Source organism: Balearica regulorum, chromosome 8, assembly GCF_011004875.1.
Source record: "Balearica regulorum gibbericeps isolate bBalReg1 chromosome 8, bBalReg1.pri, whole genome shotgun sequence".
NCBI classification, from domain to species: Eukaryota; Metazoa; Chordata; class Aves; order Gruiformes; family Gruidae; genus Balearica; species Balearica regulorum.
This window is the reverse complement of record NC_046191.1, coordinates 33,187,058-33,211,477: the sequence shown is the minus strand read 5'-3', so window position 1 is coordinate 33,211,477 and position 24,420 is coordinate 33,187,058. Positions and strand designations below refer to the sequence as shown.

The window sequence follows — 24,420 nt, the reverse complement described above, 5'->3', positions numbered from 1 at the left end:
GTTACCTGAGGCCTGGGGGGGTGGCCTGGCCGGGACGGGGCCCTGAGGGGGATGTGTGCGTCTGCTGGGAAGGGGCCCTTCAGCCCAGACGTGATGGCGTTTTTTCTCTCGCTTTCACATGGCAAGCGGAGTCTTGATTTTATTTTTTCTTTTGCAAAGGACTGTTCAGAGTTACAACTGCATTCAGCAGGGGCTTAAAGAACAGCTTTTCATCAGATTTTTAACAAGCATTGATATGCTTCAGTCTGCTTTGGTCCTTGTTGTGGAAGAGAAATAATGGCTTGTTTACCCAACCAAATGGTCTTAGGTTTATACTTCTTTTTGAAAGCCATAACCTTTCTGTAAAATGCTCCTGATAAAATCAACCTTTTTGTATTAATTTGGAGGTTACTTGATCACAGAAAAATAATACCAGTAAAGAAATGGAGTAGAAATGAGAGAAGAGTATAGATGAATGCAAGTGCTGGGCAGGGTTGTGAATATGAGTTAATTTATCAGGTAGGTGACGTACTTCACTTCCACCTTTCCTTCAGACTTTCATGAGAAAAATCTTGCCAAAGTTAATAAAGCATAATGTAAATCAAAGTAACCCACAGATTAAGCAGGTTAGTCTCTTTAAGGTCCATTCTTCTCATATGCAGCTGGAAGGACAGCATTATTTTAAGTCATAAAATATAAGTTAAAAATTCCTCAGTACTTCCTTAGAAGCCCACTATACCCAAGGGTGAGATTAGTTCTGCTTTTACTAAGTATTTTACAGTTAAGCTCTATGACACAGTTACTGTTTCAGATAACCAAAATTTAAATCTAATTATTTTTCCAGTGCTGTGGGATGTGCAGCCCAGAGCACAAGAGCTCATTTTAAGAAGTGTTCATTAAAGATTTTTCTAAATCAAATCTCTTGATACCTAGGGTTATGTGCATTTGATTGTATGTGTGTAGGAATATGCTACAGGTAAAAGAAGTTTTAAATTGACGAGATCACACTGCATAATTGTGCTGATACAATGTTGTCTAGCTGTATCAAAAATGTTAAAGATCTACTAAAATTAACTAGGCTGTTATTTTATGGATCATTTCTGGAAGCATATCACTTTCCATGCTAACAAAGTATTTTAAACAATGTTAATTCAATGTGGAAATGCATCTTTTTGCCTTCAAAAGTACTTTTTTCTTCAAATTCTACTGTAGTCTTACTATTTTTAGATATTTTTTTATAAATGCAGTTCTATCCATTAATATGGATCCTTGATTAAGGTGAGAAAGAAGAATATATGTTTATTAAGTGAAGTTGGGATAACATTGTTATTTTGCAGAGCAACAGTACTTTGAAGTGGAAAAGCGTCTGGCTCAAAGTCAGGAGAGACTTGTAAATGAGACACAAGAGTGTCAAACTCTCCGTGAGGAGCTTAAAAAACTTCGTAAGTATAACTGCACGCTCTTAAGATTGGACAGGATATTAAATTCTTTAGTCCAATGTTATGCTGAAATGCTTTAAGTTTTAAATAGGATTTGAAAATCCATCCATCAACTGTATTTGTTATTTCTGCAAGTAGAGAGATGTTTTGCTTTTGTGTTCAAGTTGGCTTTTTTTAAATGAAATTTTTGTTCTAATGGGGGAAAAAACCCCTTGTTTTCTGACTTTTGTGGTAATAGTAGTACAGTGGGTTATGTATTGATCTTCACAATAAATGCCTCTGCTCTAAGGATTGCATTAGTTTGCCACAATACTACCTAGTCCATTTGTATGGACTTGAATTCTTCTCCTTCTTTTTTTTTTTTTTTATTTAGTTAAGGGAAATTTTTGGCTTAATTGCATTTGGAGAGTGAATTCTGTCATTATGTTGCAGTGGAGATCCCTCACTACTATTTCTTCTTATCCAACAGATGAACAGTTGAAGTCACTGAATGAGAAAAATAAAGAACTTGAAGCTGCTCAGGACCGTAATGCAGCTCTTCAGGTACTGGAAGAGTTTGATGATAAGTTGAAAGACTTTGGTTCACCTGTCTCATTGCAGCAAAGAATGCAGTCAGTTTCCAAACTGAACTATATCAGTATCGGTACAAATATGTACTGATGTACTTATTTACATGGCCGTGTGTACAGGAAAATTGTGTGGGTTTTTTAAGTAAATGCTGGTGTTTTCGCAAACTTAATTACAGGTGCTTTTATTTCAGTTTGAATAGATTGTTTCATTCTAGCTGAAATCTGTTCTGAAGTGACTTTAAGCTGAACCTCAAAAATCGATGAAAGAGGTGTTCTGTTTTCTTCCCATCCTTTCCCACACTCTGGCACAGTTTTCCTTGCATTGTGCTCAAAAGTCATGGAGTTGCAGGGTGAGTCACTTCAGCTGACTGATCCAGCAGAACACTGTTTTGGAGCAGGAAGCAAAAACATAATTACTAGCTGGATTTGTCCACAATGAGAAAAGGGATCGGATGGTTTCCCCAGAGGGGCTTACCTGGGCCTAACTGAAGTGGGTTCTGTTGTGTAGCCTGTAAATGATCCCAGAGTATTGACTTTGATTTAATAGTGATTTTTTACATGTGTTCATTCCTTGGTTACTCTGTTATCTCTCTTATTTAACCAAATAAGACTGTTTCACTAAAGCCTTAACTATCAAAACTGTCTTTCAAAGAATATTAAAATTAGATTTGGTTTTGACCAGTTTCTGTTGTTTGTTTTGGATTTCTTCAGTTCATTTCACCTGCTCTAAGTTCAACAATATTCATTCTAATCTTCATTCAAATACAGCTAGCGCCAGAGGGAGACTTGTGGCAGTCTGGCCAATTGAAAAGCAAAGGCATGAAAACTATCTTTCCAGCGTGCTGGTCTGGAAAGCTGTGTGATCCTTGTCTCATCTTTGCTGTCTAATCTTATGTGATAGTGGCATTTTGCACGTAAGCACAAAGGGCCAGCTGGACATTGGTATCACAGTGATTCATGGGGAAAAAACCCCCATTCACTGAAATGTGTTGGCTATTAGGCACTAGGAGAAAGGTACATTAACCTGCATTTATTTGAGTTACACACCTCAATGTGATAGAAGAAATGGGCTCAGCCATGCTTTCAGGCTACGTGGTTTAGACTGATTCAGCTGCCTGCTCTAAAAGCCCAGTTTTGGCTGGGGTAACTCGCTGTGGTTTAGCATGCTTCTCTGTGATGGTGAGTGTAAATAGTGACTATAAACTGCTACAGAAAGCTGGTCACATTTCTTTATTGCTCCTTTGCAATTTTTTTCAGAGCCGTTTAAGTCGAGAAAAAGAAGAACTGGAAGCTGAAAAGAGAGATTTGGTTCGAACAAGTGAAAGACGATCTCAGGAAGTTGAACATTTAAATGGTATAGCCGAGAATATATTAACAAAATACTTCATGTGATTTTGCTAGCTAAAAGACGTGCTTGAACAATTGAACTGGTATGGAGTATCCCGTTTCTGTAGGCTGTACCAAATAATGGGTTAGCAGGAAACAGTAATTACAGAAAAGGAAACAAGGCAGGAAATTATACACTAATTGCAGAAAAACGCAGCAGTTTGATGCTTGGTGCTGTAGATATAAAAACGTACATAATACAATATTTTATAATGTATGTAATTGTATATTGTGTCATATCTTGCTTGCTCTCATGCTTTACAGTTTAGTTAAGCTGAGTAATTAAAACTGTTATACAATTACCTTTTTTTTAACGCTGATTCCCCTCCTCCAGAGGATGTAAAACGCTTAAATGAAAAGCTTACAGAAGCAAACACAGAAAAGGTGAAACTTCAGTTAAAGTTGGATGAACTTCAAACATCAGATGTTTCCATGAAGGTGAGTAGTACTTTATATGCATAGTACGTGTTAATGTTCTAATAAGTAGTTGTTTACGTGTGATGTAATCATCATTTTGTCATTATTGACTTTGGAAGTAGGTCGAGTGTGCTCCTGTTGTAAATAACAAATTATTTTATTGATGGCTGTGACTGGAAGTGAGACATGTATTTCTGGAAGGCAAGGGGGCGTCAAGTTGGGCAAGCACGTCCAAGCCTTACTTGTGGCAGTGACGGCTGCTCCTGCCCACTAGGAAGAAGGATTCCAGGTCCCAGAAGGGGAGAAAAATAATGGTTTGTGAACCTGCACCATTTCTCTGTGAGCAGAATAAGCTCCGTAAAGAGCTGAAAGAGAGGAGGAAAGGAGAAAAGAGGAGGAAAATTTAGATACCTTAATTTATTTCCTTTAACTAGATATTAATCTAGTTAATGTTCCCAGCTAACATAAACTTTGAGGAAACTAACTCAAGTTTCAAGAAGCTCTTGTCATTTGAGACTGGTCAGTGAGTATTACCAATGTAATAAGGAACACTGCCTGTCAATTAGTGCTATTTACCAAATTACAGTATGTTTTTGCTACTCCTGCTCTGCTCATAATACTTTGATTAGCTTTATTTTCTATGGAACCATTACAATTACACTATGCAATTTTCTTTTTAGTACCGTGAGAAAAGGTTGGAGCAAGAAAAAGAACTACTACAGAATCAAAACACGTGGCTGAATGCTGAGTTGAAAGCCAAAACAGATGAACTTCTACATACTGCCAGGGAAAAAGGCAATGAAATCTTGGAGCTTAAATGTAATCTGGAGAACAAGAAGGAGGAGGTACTGTGATTACTGAGTGCTTTTGCCATTATAAATTAAACTTTCTGAATAACTGTATTAAACAAAACCAAGTACTTTAGTAACTGTGTTCAAGTAAAAAAGAAAGAGAATGTTTTGCAATTAATAATGAGGTGTTCTTTCTTTTAACTTGTGATTTTTAAGGAATATATATAGTTACCATTATCTACAATAGAAAAGTCAAAGATTTTATTCTAAGCTAGAAATTTTGGGTAACAAAGCTGTATAATGGTATAATACTATGAAAATGTGTGGGACTACAGTTCTTAATAGGGGAGAGGGGCAGAGGGATCTGCCTTTAACATTCTTTGCCAAGTAGGGTGATGTTTTTGTTTCCCTGCAACAAGATACATGGCAGAATCAATGGCTGTGTTTTGAAAATACTCAGCTGTGGTGAGCTTCTGTTTGGGTACCTGGGCAGTTTCTTTAACAGCTGTGACAATTGGTCAGGTTTTTGTGGCACTTGGCTCCACTGAGGCTCGTGGGTTTATTTTGTTATGCATAATTGGAGCAATTTGGGGACTCTGATTTTTTTCATTTTGCTGAATGCATGGGAGCAAGGGCTTTTAGAAAATGTAACCGTTTATGCTCTTTATGGAACTTTTGGGTTTTTTTTTTAAAGTAAAAAACAATGACATGGTTATTTTGCAAAATAAACTGGACTGGAAAGACGAATTTATACATGCTGTTCTCATTTATTCTCTGAACAGGTTTCCAGGATGGAGGAACAGGTAAACAGCTTAAAACAGTCGAATGAAAATCTTCAGAAGCATGTGGAAGACCTTTTGAGTAAACTGAAGGAGGTAAGACAATTTGAACTATATGTGAAACAGCATTACGGTTACTTCTACAAATTAAAAACTAAAATGTGTGAAATAGAAGTAGTGGAATGCTCCCCCACCCTGTCTCTTCTTTAATTTACTAGGCAAAAGAACAGCAAGCTAGTATGGAGGAAAGATTCCACAATGAACTGAACGCCCACATAAAATTATCCAATTTGTATAAGGTGAGTTTATTGATTCTGTTATAAGCATATATTAGTATTACTTGGGGCTGAATCTTAGCAGTAAATGTAATGCAGGCCAGTTTGGGGGGTTTTTCCCCACAAAGTGTGGATTTGGGGAAGACTAACTTCCATTGCAAAACATTGTGAAATATCCAAAATATTGTTTTCTTTGCTGCTGTCTTAGGCAGCATTTGAAATCTTACACTGCTTGGATCATTTTGTAGATGAAGCAAAACAGGAGTTAAAATAGTAATTTTGTGCTCACTGTTGTGAGGCTTCATGCCGTTTGAATGTGGCTATGTCTTACGGTGTTGTATTGGGAGGTAAAGGTTTGTATGTAAAGTGTGACTATGCAAACGATTTTTCTGAGTTTGGTTAGTGGAAGTTCATTTCAAATAACACTGCAAGTGGTAGTGATCTGATTAGTAGTACTGAGTATTGGGGTCCTCAGTGCGAGAAAGACATGGAGCTGTTGGAGAGAGTCCAGAGGAGGCCACAAAGATGCTCAGAGGGCTGGAGCACCTCTGCTATGGAGACAGGCTGAGAGAGTTGGGGTTGTTCAGCCTGGAGAAGAGAAGGCTCTAGGGAGACCTTAGAGCCCCTTCCAGTCCCTGAAGGGGCTACAGGAAAGCTGGAGAGGGGCTGGTGACAAGGGCAGGGAGTGACAGGACAAGGGGAATGGCCTGGAGCTGCAGGAGGGGAGATTTGGATGAGATGTGAGGCAGAAATCCTTCCCTGTGAGGGTGCTGAGGCCCTGGCACAGGTTGCCCAGAGAAGCTGTGGCTGCCCCTGGCTCCCTGGCAGTGTTCAAGGCCAGGTTGGATGGGGCTTTGGGCAACCTGGGCTAGTGGAGGGTGTCCCTGCCCGTGGCAGGGGGTGGGACTGGATGGGCTGTGAGGTTGCTTCCCACCCGAACCAGTGTGGGATTCTGTGATTAAGACACAGCTGAATGTCATGTATTGTGTAAATAAACACCATCTAAACAAGTAATTTTTGTTTGTTTTGTCACTTTGTTTCAAAAAGTGAAAAATATCCTGTAATGTATTGACTAAGACAAAGCCGGCTAAAGAGGACAACTGATTGCTCTTTAGTTTACAGATATTGGATTCACAAGTTAATGAATTGTTTCCTGAGTTTTCTTGCATAGATACACACATAAACGTTGTACCCTGCTTAATTCTGAGTTGTACATTAATACTTTGTCGGATTAGATGTAAACTGATGTCCTTTCATCAAACAGCAAGTCAATAGCTAACTTTTCTGGAGTGTAATGCATTGCTGTTTACCTTTTAATTTGGTTTTGGTTCAGTTGTTCAGGTTTTTTTACTCCATTCATGCTTTTGTAATAAAATCATTGATTTGAAGGGGCTTAAAGGTTTTTCTTCTGCTTAACGTAGGGTTTGCTATGTACTTGTAACTTCTAACACATTTGTTTGACCTGATATTAAAAGCATTGAGGTTGAGTGCCCTCCCACGGGAGCCTGTTCTGAGACTTCGCTGATTAGAAAAAGTTAAATCGACTTTATTTGAGTTATTGCAGAATTGATCGAGTATTGTACAGTCTTGCCCTTGTGAGATGTCTGACTGGAAGGAAAGAAACGTAAATTGTTTATATAAGATTCCCTAAAAATACCAAATTTTTCAGAACGATCAAAATTGAGTACTCAAAGTGTTTCCAGATTTTCTTTAGTGAGGAGAAGGACCAAAGCCAGCACCAGCTATAAAGCAGCTAAAGGGCACACATTTCATTTGAGTATGTCGTATCGAATCCACGTCTGACGCACCTTACTCTCAGGTGGGCAGCTTGCATCAAAGTGAGACTTAATCTGACTGGAAAGAGAATTATCCAGTTCAGGTGAATCTTCTGGCATTTTACTCAAAAACTGCGTGTTCATAATTTTTGGTCAGTTTGAGCTTTCTTATAAAAAATATAGTCGCTATGTACTAAAAGGTTAAATAAAATGCTTTTGTTTAGAGTGCTGCTGATGACTCGGAGGCAAAGAGCAATGAACTGACGGGAGCAGTAGAAGAGCTGCACAAGCTCCTGAAGGAAGCGGGTGAAGGTAAGCTGTCAGTGAGAAACAGCAAATGGAACTGAGCAGGTTTAACTCTTTTGTAACTACCTTGATGCATTGAAAAATAGATACGGAGCTGTTATGAAAAACAGATGTTGAGTGGTTATGAAAGCAACTATTAGACTTGTGGGATGGTGGAAACGTCAGTCACTTTCTAACAAAAATTTTCCCTGACTAGTTGAATGTAATTGGAGGTGGGGGGGAGAACTATTTTCAAATATACTTGGAATTTTACTTTGGATTTTGCTGAGAGGATCTAATTTTGCAAGTTACGTCTTCCATTATGGTTTCTCGGTTTAGATTCCTTTTCACTGATAGAAAGACTGTTCATATTTTAGCCCTCTTCTAAGCAAAGGTGATAGGCAGCAGTTCATGCTTCTGTCATGCTACTGAGTTTTCTTCTCCACGTGAGCTTCTGCAGATCATGCAAAGTTAAAGTAAAATTTAAGGTACATATGCAAATTTTGGTCTTTTTTAAAAGAAAAATATAAAACCAACTGCAACACAGCAAACTGCGTGTCTGATTTAATTTTAGCTAATAAAGCAACCCAGGAGCATTTGGCTGAGGTGGAAGAGTCAAAAGCTGTAATGGAAAAAGAACTGAGAGAGAAAATCAGTAAACTGGAAAAGGAGCTGGAGAACGCTAATGATTTACTGTCTGCTACAAAGCGCAAAGGTAGGGATAGCACTGGTAACTAAAATACATAAAGCCTCTGGCTTTCTATCGTCTTGCATGAAAATACTATCCGAATTTCTATAGGAAGTAAGTGCATTCATCTCAATTCATCTTTAGTCATTTCTAATCGTGAATTTTAGAAGATTTTTCATGTGTGTATGTGTATGAAAATATATCCTTTTTTTCCCCACCAGAAAATGCACTTCTATCAAAATGTTTTTTGAAGTTCTTCTGTTAATCTGATTTACCTTTCAAAGAAAAGAGAGAGGAAACATTTCCTTGAGGCTGAATCATCATGCTTTTAATGGTTGTCTGGAGAGGGGAGAGGAGAGTGAGGATTATAAACTGTCTTATTTTCCTCTTAAAAAAAAAAAAAAAAAGGCAACAGAAAACAAACCTGTCTTTAAATTTCTATTTAACGTTAAATCTTGCTCAGTATTCACTGTTCTAGTTCTAAACTTTTTGGTCAAAAACAAGAGTTTGTTTCCTACATAGAAGTAATTTCTAAAGGAAAGAGAGAGCAGAGCAGGTGGAACAGAGGCATGAGGTCTATTTGCTATCTTCCTGCGTTAATTTAATGCAAGTAAACAAGCGCTTTGCCACTGTGAACCTCCTGCAGTTTGCTAAGATATCCGATGATAAGCTTTGCTCCAGCTATTTCAATTGCTTACATTCAGAAATTACCTAAATTTTAAGAGTCTAGTAGCAAAAGCTTTCCAGCATTTCAAATTAAACTCATCAGAGACCTTGATAACGTATGACATGGAATATTGTATATAAAACCAGTTACTCGCATGTGTATCTGTATAATATAATTACAGAAAGCTCTTAAACCAGTAATTTTAAGGACTTAAAATGGTAATTAAAAATACAGTATTTAGAAAACACAAAGATGTGTGAAGACAGACATTCTTTATATGAATAAAGAATATTTATGATGGGAATTATTGCAGTTTTTAACACATAATTGGTGGGATTGTGTCTTCAGGAGCCATACTGTCTGAGGAGGAACTGGCAGCTATGTCTCCCACTGCTGCAGCAGTAGCCAAAGTAGTGAAGCCTGGAATGAAATTAACTGAGGTAAGGAAGAAGAAACTCCAATTTCAAGGCCCTTGAAATGCCAACAGAAATACATTTAATAATACAAGAGGGCAGACTTCATTCACTGTTTCAGACTTGGTGTAACGTCTGACTGAAGTTGATGAAATTTTGTCATGTATTTGAGGCAGACTTTGCTAGCTAAGTTATTAGGATTTTTCTCAACATTCTTTCCAGTTTTTCTTTAGTAGATGAAAATATTTGTGGAGTCTTTTGGTCCTTTTTCTGAAATATGGTGGTTTGTGGGGGTTTTTTGTGCACATAAACTTTCTTTCTGCATGCATTTTTGGCAGGTGCTTTTCTTTTTGCTTTATTTTGCTTATTTACATAAACTTTTAATCTGTACTGCTGCGCGTTTGGCTTATACTTGCAGAAAAAATTAACATAATGATAGGTTGTACATATTGTAGGTGAGGGTTTTTTACACCTCTATTCTTGCAATTATTACTTTTATTTTGTTTGTTATTGGTGATTCTGTTCAGCCATTAAATTACTTTCTTCTGTGCTTGCTGCTTTCTTTTGTGGTACTAGTTCTGATATTTCTGTTGTCTGAAACTTGCTTAACATTTGTCCATTTTACGTGGAATTCTTTTATTGCATACAGTTGCACTATAAAAATTTGCCAATTTTAAATCAATAGGGATAACTGCTTTGCCATGGTATGAGTCCTAACCCTACATTTATTTAAAAAGTCCAACTTGTTTCTCTGAATTAATTAGAGTTGTATAAAATTATATTGCCCTAAGATATGAATTATGTAGTTGTCTGGACAGAAGTATTAAAAAAAAAAACAACCAACCACCAAACTCCAAAAAATCTTTTGTTGCAGCTGTACAATGCGTATGTAGAAACTCAGGATCAGTTGCTTTTGGAAAAGCTGGAGAATAAGAGAATCAATAAATATTTGGATGAAATAGTGCAGGAAGTAGAAGCCAAAGCACCAATCTTAAAACGACAACGTGAAGAATTTGAGCGTTCCCAAAAAGCTGTTGCTAGTCTGTCTGCAAAGCTTGAACAAGCTATGAAGGTCAGTATAAAATAAAAGCACATGTAAAATTATGGAAATAAATGGATTTTTTAATTCCTTAATCCTAATGACTATTAGTAAATGTATAAAATGGATCTTTTAGTCAACTTTTGTTGTGGGAAAATCTCTCTTGAACTTTCTAGCTTGCAATTTATTGGACTATACACAGTATTTTACAGAAACAACATTTATCAGAGGATTTTTTATAGGGAAGGTTTAAATGTGGTGACTTACAATCTCTGATTTTCTGAGAGTGTCACATTCTTTATAAACAAAGATTAGTGTTTGTCCAAAGAAATAAAATTGGACTTCGGTGCCCACTTTCCATTGATTTTAATACATACACTAATACAGCACGAAACAGTGTGGTTTTTGATTCCTAAATATATGGAGTTTAACCTTTGGAGTGTAACTTTAAAGAAATAAAGCAGTTTGATTCACAAGGCCTGTCGCTCTGCATTGCTATCTCTGGAAAGAAACGTGTCTGAGTTTAATTGCTGTGTGTTTCTTAATGTTTGTATGCTTGCAGGAAATCCAACGGTTGCAGGAGGATGCTGATAAAGCCAATAAGCATGCCTCTCTGCTTGAAAGAGAAAACCAGAGGCTGGAAATACAAGTAAAAGATCTTGCACAGCAGGTAGAACAAATGTTGCTATGGTTAAATGTACTATTTGCAATTTATTTATTAATATGGTGCTGTATTTCTGAAGTGTACTTGGAAGTTGTGTTCAGCCACAGCCATGTAGACTTTGGCTGTCATAAGAGCCTTAGTGGTGTTAAAAGCTTCTCCTTAGGACAATGTGATATTTACATTTCTGCTTACAAAATTAGAGTAAGTTTAGCTGGATAGGAGTAATGCGCTTTGGGATAGTACTGTTAAACATCTGACATGGAAAACTCAGATACCTAACTTCTGTGTTCATTTGATTGGAATGTCCTGTGATCCGTTTGCAGAACTCAACACAGAATATCTATGTCTGATTTTGATGTGGTTTCCTTTTTGTCATGCTGTTTTTTCTATAATGTAATTATCTTAGAAGGATCTATTGATTGTAGTAGTATGTATGTTGTAGGAAAAACTTTACTTAATTTCCAAGTACTTTATTTCTAATGTATTGTTTTTCAGAGCGAACTGTTGAGTGTTTGCAAGTCTTACGTTAGAATGTTCTCTTTCAGATTCATGTGCTTTTAATGGAACTTGAAGAAGCTAGAGGCAATCACGTGATTCGTGATGAAGAAGTGAGCTCTGCTGACATCAGTAGCTCTTCTGAAGTGATATCTCAACACCTAGTCTCTTACAGAAATATTGAAGAACTTCAGCAGCAGAATCAGCGTCTCTTGGTGGCTCTTCGGGAGCTGGGAGAGGCTAGAGAAAAAGAGGAGCAAGAAACGACGTCATCTAAGTAAGCTACCTGTTCCTCCTAGTAAACTGTTTATACTAAGTAGCAACAGTGATTTATTCAAACACTCTTCAGTTTTTAGCTTCTGATTGTTAGTAATTGTGCGCATATGGATACATAAGTGCACATACACTCATGAGCAGCTATGTAATTCATAAAGGGAAATTGTTAGTAAGCAACATTGTCTTCAGGTTTTAGATTAAAATGGCTTTATAGCTATATATCTTGTAATTTCTTTTCATCATTTTTTACTCAGCTAATGTAAATATCTTCCAAAAAATTCTTCCTAAACCAACTTTCTCGATCCAGAGTTGCCCAGAGGTATGAGAGCACACACTGAAATGTTAGCCTTTGGTAATCAGAATAGATTTCTGTGGAAATTTTTCAAACTTGTGACATTCAGTAAAAAGTATTTGTCAGTCTTCTAGTGAATGTGATTTCACACAGCAGACCTGTGTTTTGAAAAAAAAGATTAAGTTTTCATTCCCATTAGCTGAACAAAACATTGAATATGTGCATATCTAATTCACTAGCTGTAAAGCCCACAGATAATGTAATTCCATATTAAAAGTTCTTAGTCTGATTCTCTGTTCATGCTACTGTCTTTTGTTTGAAGTCATTCACACGAATAGAATTACCTCTCTTCTGCCTTTTCATGGAAGAGGCCTACTTTGTCTTTAGAAAATAGTAAGCCCAAAGACGTATTTTCCTGTAAGTTTGCTCAGAAATCTCAGTGTTGCTTAACTGTCAAGGATGCAATAATAATAATAAACATACGCTAAAAGACTTGTGACAAAATGTAAGGGTTGTGTCACCTTGGTATGCCTCGCTGTGTATGTTACTGAAAACAGCTGCTGTTGGTTTCAGAATTTCAGAGCTTCAGAGTCAGCTTGAGGAAGCTCTCAATGAGCTAGAAAAACTGCGTGAATCGCGTCATCATCAGCTGCAGCTCGTGGAGTCTATAGTTCGTCAGCGTGATATGTTCCGCATATTGTTGGCACAGACCACAGGAGCAATCATTCCTTTGCAAGGTAAGCTTCACGTTTCTGTGCCATTGAAAAATAATGAAATTGTTTCTTACGAGCTTTAAGTAACAGTGCTGTAATGATACCAGTAACTTCTGTTGCTCTGATATCCAACTTTTACCCTTACTCACTGGAAAACCCGTGAATTTGGATTTAGACATGTGATTCCACTTCCACTGTGTAGTAGCTTTCTACATAATGGCTGCTGTGTAGTGGTGACTACATGTGTTCTAGTAGCAGACTGTGCGTATAAAGAATGGACAATCATTCAATTGCTCAGGAGAGCCCAGGACTTTCCTAGCAGTACAGTATTGTTCTTGGCCCTATTTCCGTATGGTTAGATGATCTTCTGCTTTGGCAAGCAGTCATTCAGTTGTTGCCTTTAAAATTCCCTTTATCTTTTTTAAAGCTTCAGGTATATTACCAGAGGAGATTTCTCTTACATCTACTCCAAAGCGCCCAAGTTTACCTCAAGCCATGTCAACTCCTGCTCCAGTGTCAATGACTGAGTCAGTAGAGACTGTGGAGGCTAAGGCTGCACTTAAGCAGGTATATTTTTCAATAAACACTGTAGAAAGCCATCACTATTTTTTTTTACTTTTGTAAGCGCTTGAATGTCTGTTCTTTGCTGTAGTTACAGGAAGTTTTTGAGAACTATAAAAAAGAAAAGGCAGAGAATGACAAGCTGCTGAACGAACAAAATGAAAAGCTTCAGGAGCAGGTCACAGACTTGAGGTCACAAAATGCAAAGATATCCACGCAGCTGGAGTTCGCCTCCAAACGGTAAATCAGCTATTTAATTCTGTTGCCTTATGTATGTGTTCTCTGTCAGTGCTATCACGTTGACTGCTTGGTATTGTTTGCTCCAGAAGAGTTGCCAGTTCAACATTAACATTGTCTATTCTGTTAAAGAACACAAAGGAAATAGTGACGGTGAGATCAAGAATATACCTTCTAGTTGAGTGAGCCACGTGTGTGAGAACTGGCACACAGGAACATGAAACATATAGCTGTGTACATACACCTCTTGCAATTAAACGATTTACTGTGGCAAACATATACTTTGCTTTGTTGTTCCACGTGAAGTTATGAAATGCTACAGGATAACGTTGAAGGCTATCGTCGAGAAATAACATCTCTGCATGAAAGAACCCAGAAACTCACAGCAACAACTCAGAAGCAAGAGCAGATAATTAACACAATGACTCAAGACCTCAGGGGAGCTAATGAAAAACTGGCAGTGGCAGAGGTTAGTAATACAGTGTATTGTACTCGCAGATACTCCAAGTTAGCACAAGGGGTTTTCTCATTATTATCTTGAAAGCTTTTTTTAAAAATAGAATTAACTGATCATTAAAAATAATGTTGTCCAAACTAAAATTAATGGGCAGATTTGGGATTGATAACAGAGTTCTTGCTATTATTTGCTGTCTTAAAGGTGAGAGCAGAAAACTTAAAAAAAGAGAAAGATATCCTGAAGATGTCAGATGTGCGTTTGACTCAGCAACGTGAGTCTTTATTAGTTGAACAGAGAGGACAGAACTTGCTGCTTACTAATTTGCGAACTATTCAGGTATGTGTTATTGTTCTTATGTCCACTTCTGGTCCGTCTTTCAGAGTTTTCAATAAATACCCACTGAAATCAACTTCAGCAGTCATGGGATTGGGTCTTAAAGTGGATTTTTTTTTTTCCTATTACAAAATGACACTGAACACAAAATACTCGAGGCACTTGTTCAAGCAAGTATGTTATTCCTGTCCTGAATTATGATGCTCTGTTGTTTACCTGGGCAAGATCCTGAGAATTTTGAGTTGACGAGAAGCATTTTCACAATAAAATGGAAACAAAACACATGAGACAAAGTGAAAGGAAAAAATCTATATGTTAATTTTTATGATAGCAAAATTTACCAGTGACTGCTTTGGTACTTTTATTTTCCTGTTGTTTTAAGGTGTACTTACTTTTATATCTTCTATATCTTCTATAATAAGGTATATTGATTCTTAGAGTATAAATATTTAGGGTTGCAAATTTTGTCATGTCACTGAATTCTGTTTCTATAGTAGATCTTTTGGGGGGGGGGGGGTTAATCCCTGGAATTAGAAGATTTTCTTCTAGTAGTACTTATTGTAGCAATATTATTAAAAAAATCTTTCAAAACTAAGTCATACGTTGGAAGTGCTACTTTTTTTTTCATCATTTTCTGTACCTAGCTATTAGTGCTTGTTCCCTGCAGTAATTATTTTGTGGATTGGAGAAGTGTTGTGACAACTTTGTATGAAGTGCTGCTGTAATTCAGAAGAAAACTATTGAAGTGTATTGTAAGCATTGTGCATTATGCTCTTTTATCAGGGAATACTGGAGAGGTCTGAGACAGAAACAAAGCAAAGACTCAATAATCAGATCGAAAAGCTAGAGCGTGAGATCTCTCAGCTAAAGAAGAAACTAGAAAATGAGGTGGAACAAAGACATTCCCTTACCAAAAATCAAGAGGTGAGTATAATTATAAATATGCTAAACTGGTTTTAGTGAAAGCAAAGCCACAGTTGCGTGGCTTCTGCCAGCTCACAGTGCATTGGTTTTCATATGTGGAATTTATAACCGTGTTTGGTCTTAATGCTGTTTGTGAATAATTACAAGTTGAAGAACCTTGTGTTTTCAGGTTCATATCCTGGATCTTAAGAGGCAACTCGAGACTGAGACAAACCGTCACATTAATACAAAGGAACTTTTAAAGAATGCCCAGAAAGAAACTGTGATGTTGAAACAGCAGCTTAACAATACGGAGGCTCAGCTAGCATCTCAGTCATCACAGAGGGCTCTAGGGAAAGGTAAGATGTTTTTCTACATTGAATTTATCTTTATGTTAAATGCTGCTGCCTACAGAGTGATAAAATTGATAATTCAAAATAACTTAGAATTAGGAGGACAGTACACTAAATAATAAACCTCTTCATTATTACAATCGCATTCAAACAAATGATAACCAGGATGATTTGTTAAAGCAAATTTAATGTCCAAGCAGTCTTAGACAAAGGGGAAGAATAAAGCAGAAGTTAATAAAGGATCCCTTTTATTTTTATTCAAAAGAACTTAAGTCTATTAAGTTACTTATTTTTAAAAATAGTCTATTTTTTTTGTCTGAATCAACAATGTTTATTGTAAGCTGCTATTTGGGTTAGGGCTGACAATTTAATTTAGGGAAGCTTTGTGAGAGTGATTGTTTTTTCCATTTTGTTATCCTAAAAAGACTTCAGTTTTCAACAGAACAGTGGTTTAAAAAACTGAGTTAAGCTTCATTGGTTAATGAATGTGTTTTAATATTGTAGGTCAGCCTAGTACAAATGAAGACGTGGATGATCTTGTAAGTCGACTAAGACAAGCTGACGAGCAAGTTAATGACCTGAGAGAAAGACTCAAGACTAGTTCTAGTAATGTGGAACAGTACAGGGCCATGGTTCTTAGTCTAGAGGAATCCCTTAATAAGGAAAAACAAGTAAGTAGTTACCATTGTTTATTAGAGCGAAAACAAAATTAAAGATGTCGGGGGGTTTTTGTGCTGCAGTCCAGTCTGTAGGATTATGGGAGGAATTACAAAAAAACCTGAAGTTAGTTTAGAAGGCATTAGAATATAATGTAGTAAGACCACACTTTAAACAAATTTTATTAAAAACACTTAATCATGGAAATATTAAACCTTTTTGCAGCATATTTTTAAAATGTTGAATTGTAAATTTGACTCAAAGCTGTACTCTGCCTATGTCTTCGTTTGAAAGAGGGGAATTGATTTAAAAAAAACTTCCTTATAACCCTGTGACCAATGATTAAAAATATTAATCAGCTCTCAATCAAAAGCAGTTACATTCACACCTTCTGCATCAGTAAGGTCTTCAGTGGTGCAAGAGAACACTCTGTGGTTCTCTTACTGTAAAAACTTCATTGTGGCTTGATGTGCTTTAACAGTGTTGCAGACTTCACTGCATGATAAAAAAGATACGCTGGCTGCTGCATTCTTGAGCGCAGTCACCTAAAACTGTTCTTAGATGGACTTCACGTGGTATTGCAGCTTTGAAGGGAAATTAAAAAAAAAAAAAAATTAAACATCAATGCTATTTGTGATTTTCCACATTTTCAGTGTTCTAAGTGAGGTGCTCAGAATATCTATTCTGGCTCTAAATTGTTAATAAAATACTGGTTTCACATCAGAATACCTTATTTAAAGGGAAAAAAATTGATCTTTTATGATGGATTTTAATGAAGGTGACAGAGGAAGTTCGTGCAACAGTTGAAGCTCGTCTGAAGGAATCTTCAGAGTATCAAGCACAGCTGGAAAAGAAGCTGATGGAGTCAGAGAAAGAAAAGCAAGAACTGCAAGAGGAGAAGCGTAAGGCTGTGGAGAGTATGGAACAACAGGTATGTGCTGAATGCCCCCTCCCTTAAACTCCCTCGCAGAAAGTCCACAAGAATGTGCTTTTATATAATTCCCTCAACTTCAGTTTGTTTTCACAGTGTAGTAGTGTCCAAAATTAAGTCCTTTAGCATGTACAAAAGGCTAACTAAATTTGAGAGGTTTCCAAACATGAGTAGTACATTAACCCTGGCGCTTTGTTAGGGTGATTGTGTATTTAAAGCTGTCCCTATCTTCCTGAACTTTGAGCGCTGTTTGCAGAAAAACAAAAGTAAAAGCCTTTGAGAAGGGTTTTTGGACAACCCTTTTTGGAACATGAGCCAAAACCAAATTTGTAGTATATGTGTATTTTAAAACCAGAGTGGTCTATGCCCTTATTTGTCTGGTTTATATTTGGGCTCTTATTGAAGTTGAAAGAAACCAGATGACTGCAACTAGAATTACTCCAGGCCTGGCTCTGAAAGAACAGTAATACGTTTTTACCAGGAAGAACTCTGTATATTAGTAAGTCAAAATCTTGGAAGAATTTCTCTTTAGATTAAAATGAGTATTTTTTTGAAAAATACAATAAAATTACCACCTTTGGTTCTAGATTATTCATGATGTCTGCGTTCAGAGCCTTGCTGTGTTCAATACTCTGTGATTTGCCATTCAGTCTTGGTTTTGTTCTTGGTTTTTTTGTTGTTCCCTTCCTCCCCATCCCTACAGCTATCAGAACTAAAGAAGAGTCTGTCAACCGTGCAATCAGAAGTTCAGGAAGCTCTTCAGAGAGCCAGCACAGCTCTGAATAACGAACAACAAGCCAGACGTGACTGCCAGGAGCAAGTATGTTTGTAGTATTTGCCTATTTTAGCCAGAGATAGTAAACTTAATGTTAGTTTTACATTATTTTTCAGTTGAACTCAAAATGCTTTTTAAAGGTCTCTGCTGATCAGAGATTTCTGGAGGCAAGGAAGGGGCTGTAAGAGCACTTTCTCCATTTTGTGAATAGCTGCTTATGTACTGCTTCATTCTTCTGCCTGATCAAACATTGTGGTAATATCAACTAAACTGACTGAATATAAAGGTCTGTTTCATTATGAAAAAAAAAAAAAATTGATTGGGGGAATTGATTTAGCAGCACCTGATAAGATTGTCTTTTTACCAGCCGTTATTTAAAGGGAATCTACTTTTCTGCAGGTGATAATTCCAGCAACACTGACTGGTGTAAAGGGTGTAGAAAAACTTCTGGCTGTTGTTTAATCCAACCCAAAATTTAGTAGAGAGGCATTTCCAATTTTTTCAGCTAATACTATGACCATAGTCTGCCCTTAGCTTTTTTTTAACCTCATGCAGCAAGTATCTTTGCCCTTTCACATGCAGAAGTAACCATTGGATGTTCTTAGACTAATACGTGCCCGTTATCCGTGCAGCATCTACAGCAAGAGGTTTGATTGTGGAGTAACTGTAAAGAGTGCATCCTCCTTCTAGCTACTCAAAGAAAATTATTTAGAATGATTGTACATACCAAAGATGTAACGTTAAAGGTAACAATCTTTTTTTTTTTTTTTTTTTTTGTGCAGGCAAAGATGGCTTCTGAAGCTCAAAATAAATATGAAAGGGAATTAATGCTCCATGCTGCCGATGTTGAAGCATTACAGGCTATTAAAGAACAAGTTGCCAAGAATACAGCGGTAAGGCAGCAGCTAGAGGAAGCTGCTCAGAAAGCTGAGTCTGAATTGTTGGAGTGCAGAGCTTCCTGGGAAGAGAGAGAGAGAATGATCAAGGTATGATTGTTTCTGTGGTTTCAGTGGGGTTTTTTCAGTTACCAGCCTTCACAGAATTCAGTCATTGAATGATTTTGTTGTAGGATGAAGCTTCAAAACTTGCATCCCGCTGTGAAGACTTGGAAAAACAAAATCGATTATTACATGAACAGCTGGAAAGTCTGAGTGATAAGATGGTGACTTCTATGAAAGAAGCCATGCCAACTGCAGTGAACGTTTCTCTCAATGAGGAAGGCAAATCCCAGGAACAAATCTTAGAAATTCTTAGGTAAATTTAGCTCTAGGATCCTTCTCTCGGTGGTTATAAATTCAGTTGCCAAATTACGTAGTTCTGTATTAAGTTGCATTTGAAGGATAATGTATAAAATGTAAGTGATTTTTTGCTAGATAGGAGGTGGTGGTTCTACATCAGTAACTAATAGAGGAGATTTCTTTCTACTCTTAGGAAAAAAACTATAAGTCAATTACAACAGGAAGCTAAATCAGGTTTTAGCAAATGCGTTTAGCAGAAAGTTTCATAGAGGCGATTTTTTTTTTTCTCATTGTGGTTTTTAGGGAGTTATGTAGATTTTCAAGGATTTTTATCTAGGATTTTCTTTTTGATCTTTCTGAACCAATCTCTGTACTGAGTAGACCTTCAGATACAAGATGCTTCCACTTAAAATCTTGCTTTTTCGTTGACATGGTGCGGTGTTCATTTTCCTATTGCAGATTTATACGTCGAGAAAAGGAGATTGCAGAAACTAGATTTGAGGTGGCCCAGGTGGAGAGTTTGCGTTACCGTCAGAGAGTGGAGCACCTGGAAAGGGAACTCCAGGAACTGCAAGACAGTCTCAATGCTGAGAGAGAGAAGGTGCAGGTATGGTTGGATATTATTGCTTATCATTTCAATAGAGAGGGCTGTTCTCTATGTTCTACTCTTTGTCTCTTGCTGCTTGTGCCCAAAAATGAAGTTTTGGAAGACTTGGCAGCTTTTAACCTGAGGTTGCTGTACAGCCAAATTAAAGATCTTGTTCTGAGTCCCATGAAGCAGCATGGCAATTCCAGAATCCCATAAACAGGGAAAACAAAGATAGTATGTCTCAATTTCCAGCCCCCCCCCCCCCCCCCCCCCCCCCCCCCCATTTCTTAAGTCATATTTACTTCTTTTGAGTGTATAGGTGACATAATGAATGCCATGATAGCTTTCCAAGATTCATTATGCCAGATCCAGGTAAATATATATGCACGTGCAAGCAAAACAAATGACTGAGTTAAATCTTTTCAAAAGGTAACAGCAAAAACCATTGCACAGCATGAAGAATTGATGAAAAAAACTGAGACCATGAACGTACTGATAGAAACCAACAAGATGCTAAGAGAAGAGAAGGAGAGGCTAGAACAAGAGCTGCAACAAATTCAAGCCAAGGTTAGTACTGAGATTCATGTAAATTTTTCAGATGTTCAAGCTGATGAGTTAGCGTCTGGATATACCGTTGCTAATTACACTAAATATATGATTTAGATTGTGATTATTCCTTTACATCATACACAAACGAGGAGTCTTTCCCTTTAGACTTTTAAAAGACATTGGTCTGCCTAGCATATCACAAAGTTTAAAGTTCAGTTTCATTTAAATGAGACTGAAAATCGGCATTTCGCTAGAGGTATACCAGTAACAAGGGTATTAGCAGATAAATGAACAATGGCACAGGAATACATATAAAGCCAACCACAGCTTTATTAAGATTTGAAGAGTGAGATACATGTTTGTTTCCATCTCTGCACGCCAGTGACTTCTAACATGTAATTAATAATCTGTTTCCTGCACCAGTGTACAAAGAGTGAGAATCTAAGATTGTGAAGTCGTGTCTGTATTCTTTTTTTTTTTCTCTCTCTGTAGTCTCATCCCCAGCTCTTGCTCCTCATCCCTCTCCTTGCCCCAGCTGGCCACTGGAAGGCAGAGAGCTGGGAAAGCAGCTGTATGATGACTTCTTGAGGGTGCTGGTTTTGCTCTCTGTCCCTCTTACCATCATTGTTCAAGGCCTACCATATTCCATCCCCTTCAGTCTCATAAGATCCGGAGAGTTTGATCCACAGTTGTGTTTTTGCAGGTACGCAAGCTTGAGGCAGACATTCTACCTCTGCAAGAGTCTAATGCTGAACTGAGTGAGAAAAGTGGAATGTTGCAGGCAGAGAAGAAGCTGTTGGAAGAAGATGTTAAACGCTGGAAAGCCCGGACTCAGGTGGGGAATGTGTGTTTTCAAAGAAGATGTTGGGGGGGAAAGACCTAAAAAAAGTTCTAAATTTTTTTTTAAATGACAACAAAAGAAATGTACTTGAACTATAAAGCATTGTTTATGCAGCTTCAAAATGGGCTGTTCTAATTCATAGGCATTCTGAATCAAAATGCAAAAGCAGTAGCTCTAATTCAAAGAGATTTTCTGGATGTAACTGTATAATCATCTTAGGAAAACGCAGACTTATTTTCTCAACCTTTCAGCATTTATTGAGTCAACAGAAGGACACCGATCTCGAAGAGTATCGGAAGCTGCTTTCAGAGAAGGAGGCAAACACCAAGCGTATACAACAAATGAATGAAGAAACAGGCAGGCTTAAAGCAGAAATAGCCAGGTGCAGTATAAGTCAATTAGTAAAAAGTTTTGTGTGAAGCAAAATATTTTAAATAAAGCTGTATCTGAAAGTGTAATTTCTTAACTGTCTCCATGCAACTATGGAACCTTTGGTATTCTTACTGTAGCTTGATAATACACAGGTCAAACGAAGTGAGAATTGTTTTGGAAGCTGTCTTTTAACTGAACTTATCGTAAATTAATGTATTGTAGAATAATTTATATTCTACAAACACCCATTTGTATTGCAAAATCCTAGAAAACATAATTCACTACAGATAATGCCTGTGATTTTACATAAATGAGCAATATTGAAATGTATTAACTCTTTCAAACATCTCATGTGCATCTTCCTCCAATCTCTTGTTACTTAGAACAAACGCATCTTTGACTACAAGCCAGAATCTTGTTCAGAGCCTGAAGGATGAAGTAACTAAAATAAGAACAGAAAAGGATACTTTGCAGAAAGAACTAGATGCTAAAGTGGCTGACATACAAGAAAAAGTGAAAACCATAACGCAGGTCAAGAAAATTGGGCGCAGGTACAAGACTCAATATGAGGAGCTGAAAGCACAGCATGATAAGGTAGATACGCTTTTTCTTTGTTTGCAAAGAAATGCTATAAAAGGTGTATGGTTTTATCTGGAGTCATGTATGATCTAGCTAATGATCGTCGTGTTCCCCAAGTATAATACTATATGAGTACTTACCTGTGAAGAGAAAAGGAGAAAATTGCATCATTTATTCTGTTGTCAGCTCTAACTACCAGAAGGCATGAGCTGCATATCACTTCACACTTTACAGCATTCTTACAGGACTTCAGAGTTCATTAGAATTCCTGGGGTTTGCCTAGAACTTTTTAAACGATCACTTTGCACGCAGAAGCAACTTGTGAAAGTAATGACATGTTAATCAGAAAGTACCCTTTAGCTTGATACCGCTTGACATATTTCAGATGGTTGCCGAAGCATCAACTCAGTCTTTTGTAGAACAGCAAGAAGAACAAGTTTCTGTCCAGGAAGTACAAGAGCTGAAAGATACTCTCAGTCAAGCTGAAGTGAAAACAAAGGCTTTGGAGACTCAGGTTGAAAGTTTACAAAAGGTAAGAACAGAGTGAACAAGGTAAGAACAGTGAACAATTTCAGAGTGCTGTGCTCTGCCGCAGTCTTAAATATGTGACTGTGAAGAACGTGAGGGTGTCTTTCTCTGTGTGTGCACACATCTGCTGTTTCTTGGAATAAATGAGTGGGAAGGAGAATGTTATTCTCTCAGCTATTGCATTCAGAGAGGACTGGACTCGTCTATGGTTGATTAGAAGCTTTTTAACCTTAATACAATGGCCAGCTAATAGTAGGTCCTTGGAGCTAGTTAGACTATATATTTGCCAAAGTAGCTGGTTATGGTCAACTCTCTCTCTCTCTCCTCCTCTCTAGACTATAGCAGAAAAGGAAACTGAAGTTAGAAATCTTCAGGAGCAGATAACGCAGCTACAGTCAGAACTTGCTCGTTTTCATCAAGATCTGCAAGAGAAGACTACACAGGAAGAACAGCTCAGGCAACAGATCACTGAGAAGGAAGAGAAAACTAGGAAGACCTTGCTCGCGGCCAAGCAGAAAATTGCACAGTTAGCTGGTATTCTGTTTTTTCTGTCCTTTAGGTGTCATCTTCTGTTTGGGTTTTTGGTTATTCCCATGGAAAAGCATTTAGAAAAGTTGCTTGGGAAAATATGACCTACTTCGTATTTTACTTAAAAGTTTTTTTCTGGATTAGATGTTACAGGAATTGTTCTAAAACTTAAGTTGCAATTCCTTCAGGACATGATGAAAGTATATAACTAGCTGTACACTGAGGGGAGGAAAAGGTTTTGCTTAGTTTTGGCCAGCCAAGGTGATCCTTTTGTTGATTAGAGCAGATTGACCCTACTGACAACTCGGGTAATTCTCCCCTTCCCTGTTGCCTTCCCTAAGTGTACAGGTGCAGAACAAACTGCCTCTTCTATTTTTAATTGATCTTGAGAGCAATGATGGTGTAAGACCTTGCTGAAAACATCTTGTTCTTTTGTGACTACTTCTGCATTTCAATTTTTATTTATATATATTTATTATATAGTTTTATATTTTTAATTGGAAAAATGGCATGTGAAAGATAGAATTACCTCTCAGAGCTCCATCAATAGCTTAAGATTTCAAAATACTTCAGTAACCTATCAAGACAGACAGGCATTCAGCATGCAGACTTAGTAGGCAGCTTTACAGTGGCAAGGCTGGATTCTTTCCTGTTCAATTAGGTACAAAAGAACAGTTAACAAAAGAAAATGAAGAGTGGAAGCAAAAGAGCAGTTCATTGGAGGAGCAGAAGACTGAATTGGAGGTGCGAATGAGTGCACTCAAATCCCAGTATGAAGGTCGAATCTGCCGTCTAGAAAGAGAGCTTAGAGAGCAGCAGGAGCGACACCACGAACAGCGAGACGAGCCGCCAGAGTCTACAAACAAGGTACAAAATCGTTTTAGCTGTGGGAGAGGAAACAAACTGCTCACGTCTCATGACTGAATGAGAGCAACAGCTCTTAGTACAAGCACCACTGTCCAGCTTGGTTTGGTTTTTTGGATACAGTAGTTAGGATTACTTTACGTGACAGTGGGGTTTTTTTAAACCCTAAATTGCAGATGGAAA

At 37.4% G+C, this 24,420-nt stretch overlaps 1 protein-coding gene across 3 annotated transcripts in view; it reads left to right on the top strand.

Moving 5' to 3' along the window:
- TPR (translocated promoter region, nuclear basket protein) overlaps positions 1-24,420 on the top strand; it is a 41,139-nt gene that overhangs the window by 775 nt on the left and 15,944 nt on the right. For all 3 annotated transcript variants that reach the window (XM_075760559.1, XM_075760558.1, XM_075760557.1), the window contains exons 2-34: positions 1,317-1,421; positions 1,888-1,961; positions 3,245-3,341; positions 3,708-3,811; positions 4,471-4,635; positions 5,364-5,456; positions 5,579-5,659; positions 7,635-7,722; positions 8,270-8,410; positions 9,399-9,490; positions 10,338-10,535; positions 11,065-11,172; positions 11,712-11,938; positions 12,803-12,966; positions 13,370-13,509; positions 13,595-13,743; positions 14,047-14,209; positions 14,399-14,533; positions 15,314-15,454; positions 15,624-15,792; positions 16,291-16,457; positions 17,222-17,374; positions 18,078-18,194; positions 18,932-19,135; positions 19,219-19,403; positions 19,847-19,994; positions 20,406-20,543; positions 21,229-21,360; positions 21,618-21,748; positions 22,122-22,332; positions 22,703-22,849; positions 23,181-23,379; positions 24,035-24,240. In XM_075760559.1, the coding sequence (XP_075616674.1) occupies positions 1,317-1,421; positions 1,888-1,961; positions 3,245-3,341; positions 3,708-3,811; positions 4,471-4,635; positions 5,364-5,456; positions 5,579-5,659; positions 7,635-7,722; positions 8,270-8,410; positions 9,399-9,490; positions 10,338-10,535; positions 11,065-11,172; positions 11,712-11,938; positions 12,803-12,966; positions 13,370-13,509; positions 13,595-13,743; positions 14,047-14,209; positions 14,399-14,533; positions 15,314-15,454; positions 15,624-15,792; positions 16,291-16,457; positions 17,222-17,374; positions 18,078-18,194; positions 18,932-19,135; positions 19,219-19,403; positions 19,847-19,994; positions 20,406-20,543; positions 21,229-21,360; positions 21,618-21,748; positions 22,122-22,332; positions 22,703-22,849; positions 23,181-23,379; positions 24,035-24,240 (4,772 nt within the window). The remainder of the gene's footprint in view (positions 1-1,316; positions 1,422-1,887; positions 1,962-3,244; positions 3,342-3,707; positions 3,812-4,470; positions 4,636-5,363; positions 5,457-5,578; positions 5,660-7,634; positions 7,723-8,269; positions 8,411-9,398; positions 9,491-10,337; positions 10,536-11,064; positions 11,173-11,711; positions 11,939-12,802; positions 12,967-13,369; positions 13,510-13,594; positions 13,744-14,046; positions 14,210-14,398; positions 14,534-15,313; positions 15,455-15,623; positions 15,793-16,290; positions 16,458-17,221; positions 17,375-18,077; positions 18,195-18,931; positions 19,136-19,218; positions 19,404-19,846; positions 19,995-20,405; positions 20,544-21,228; positions 21,361-21,617; positions 21,749-22,121; positions 22,333-22,702; positions 22,850-23,180; positions 23,380-24,034; positions 24,241-24,420) is intronic.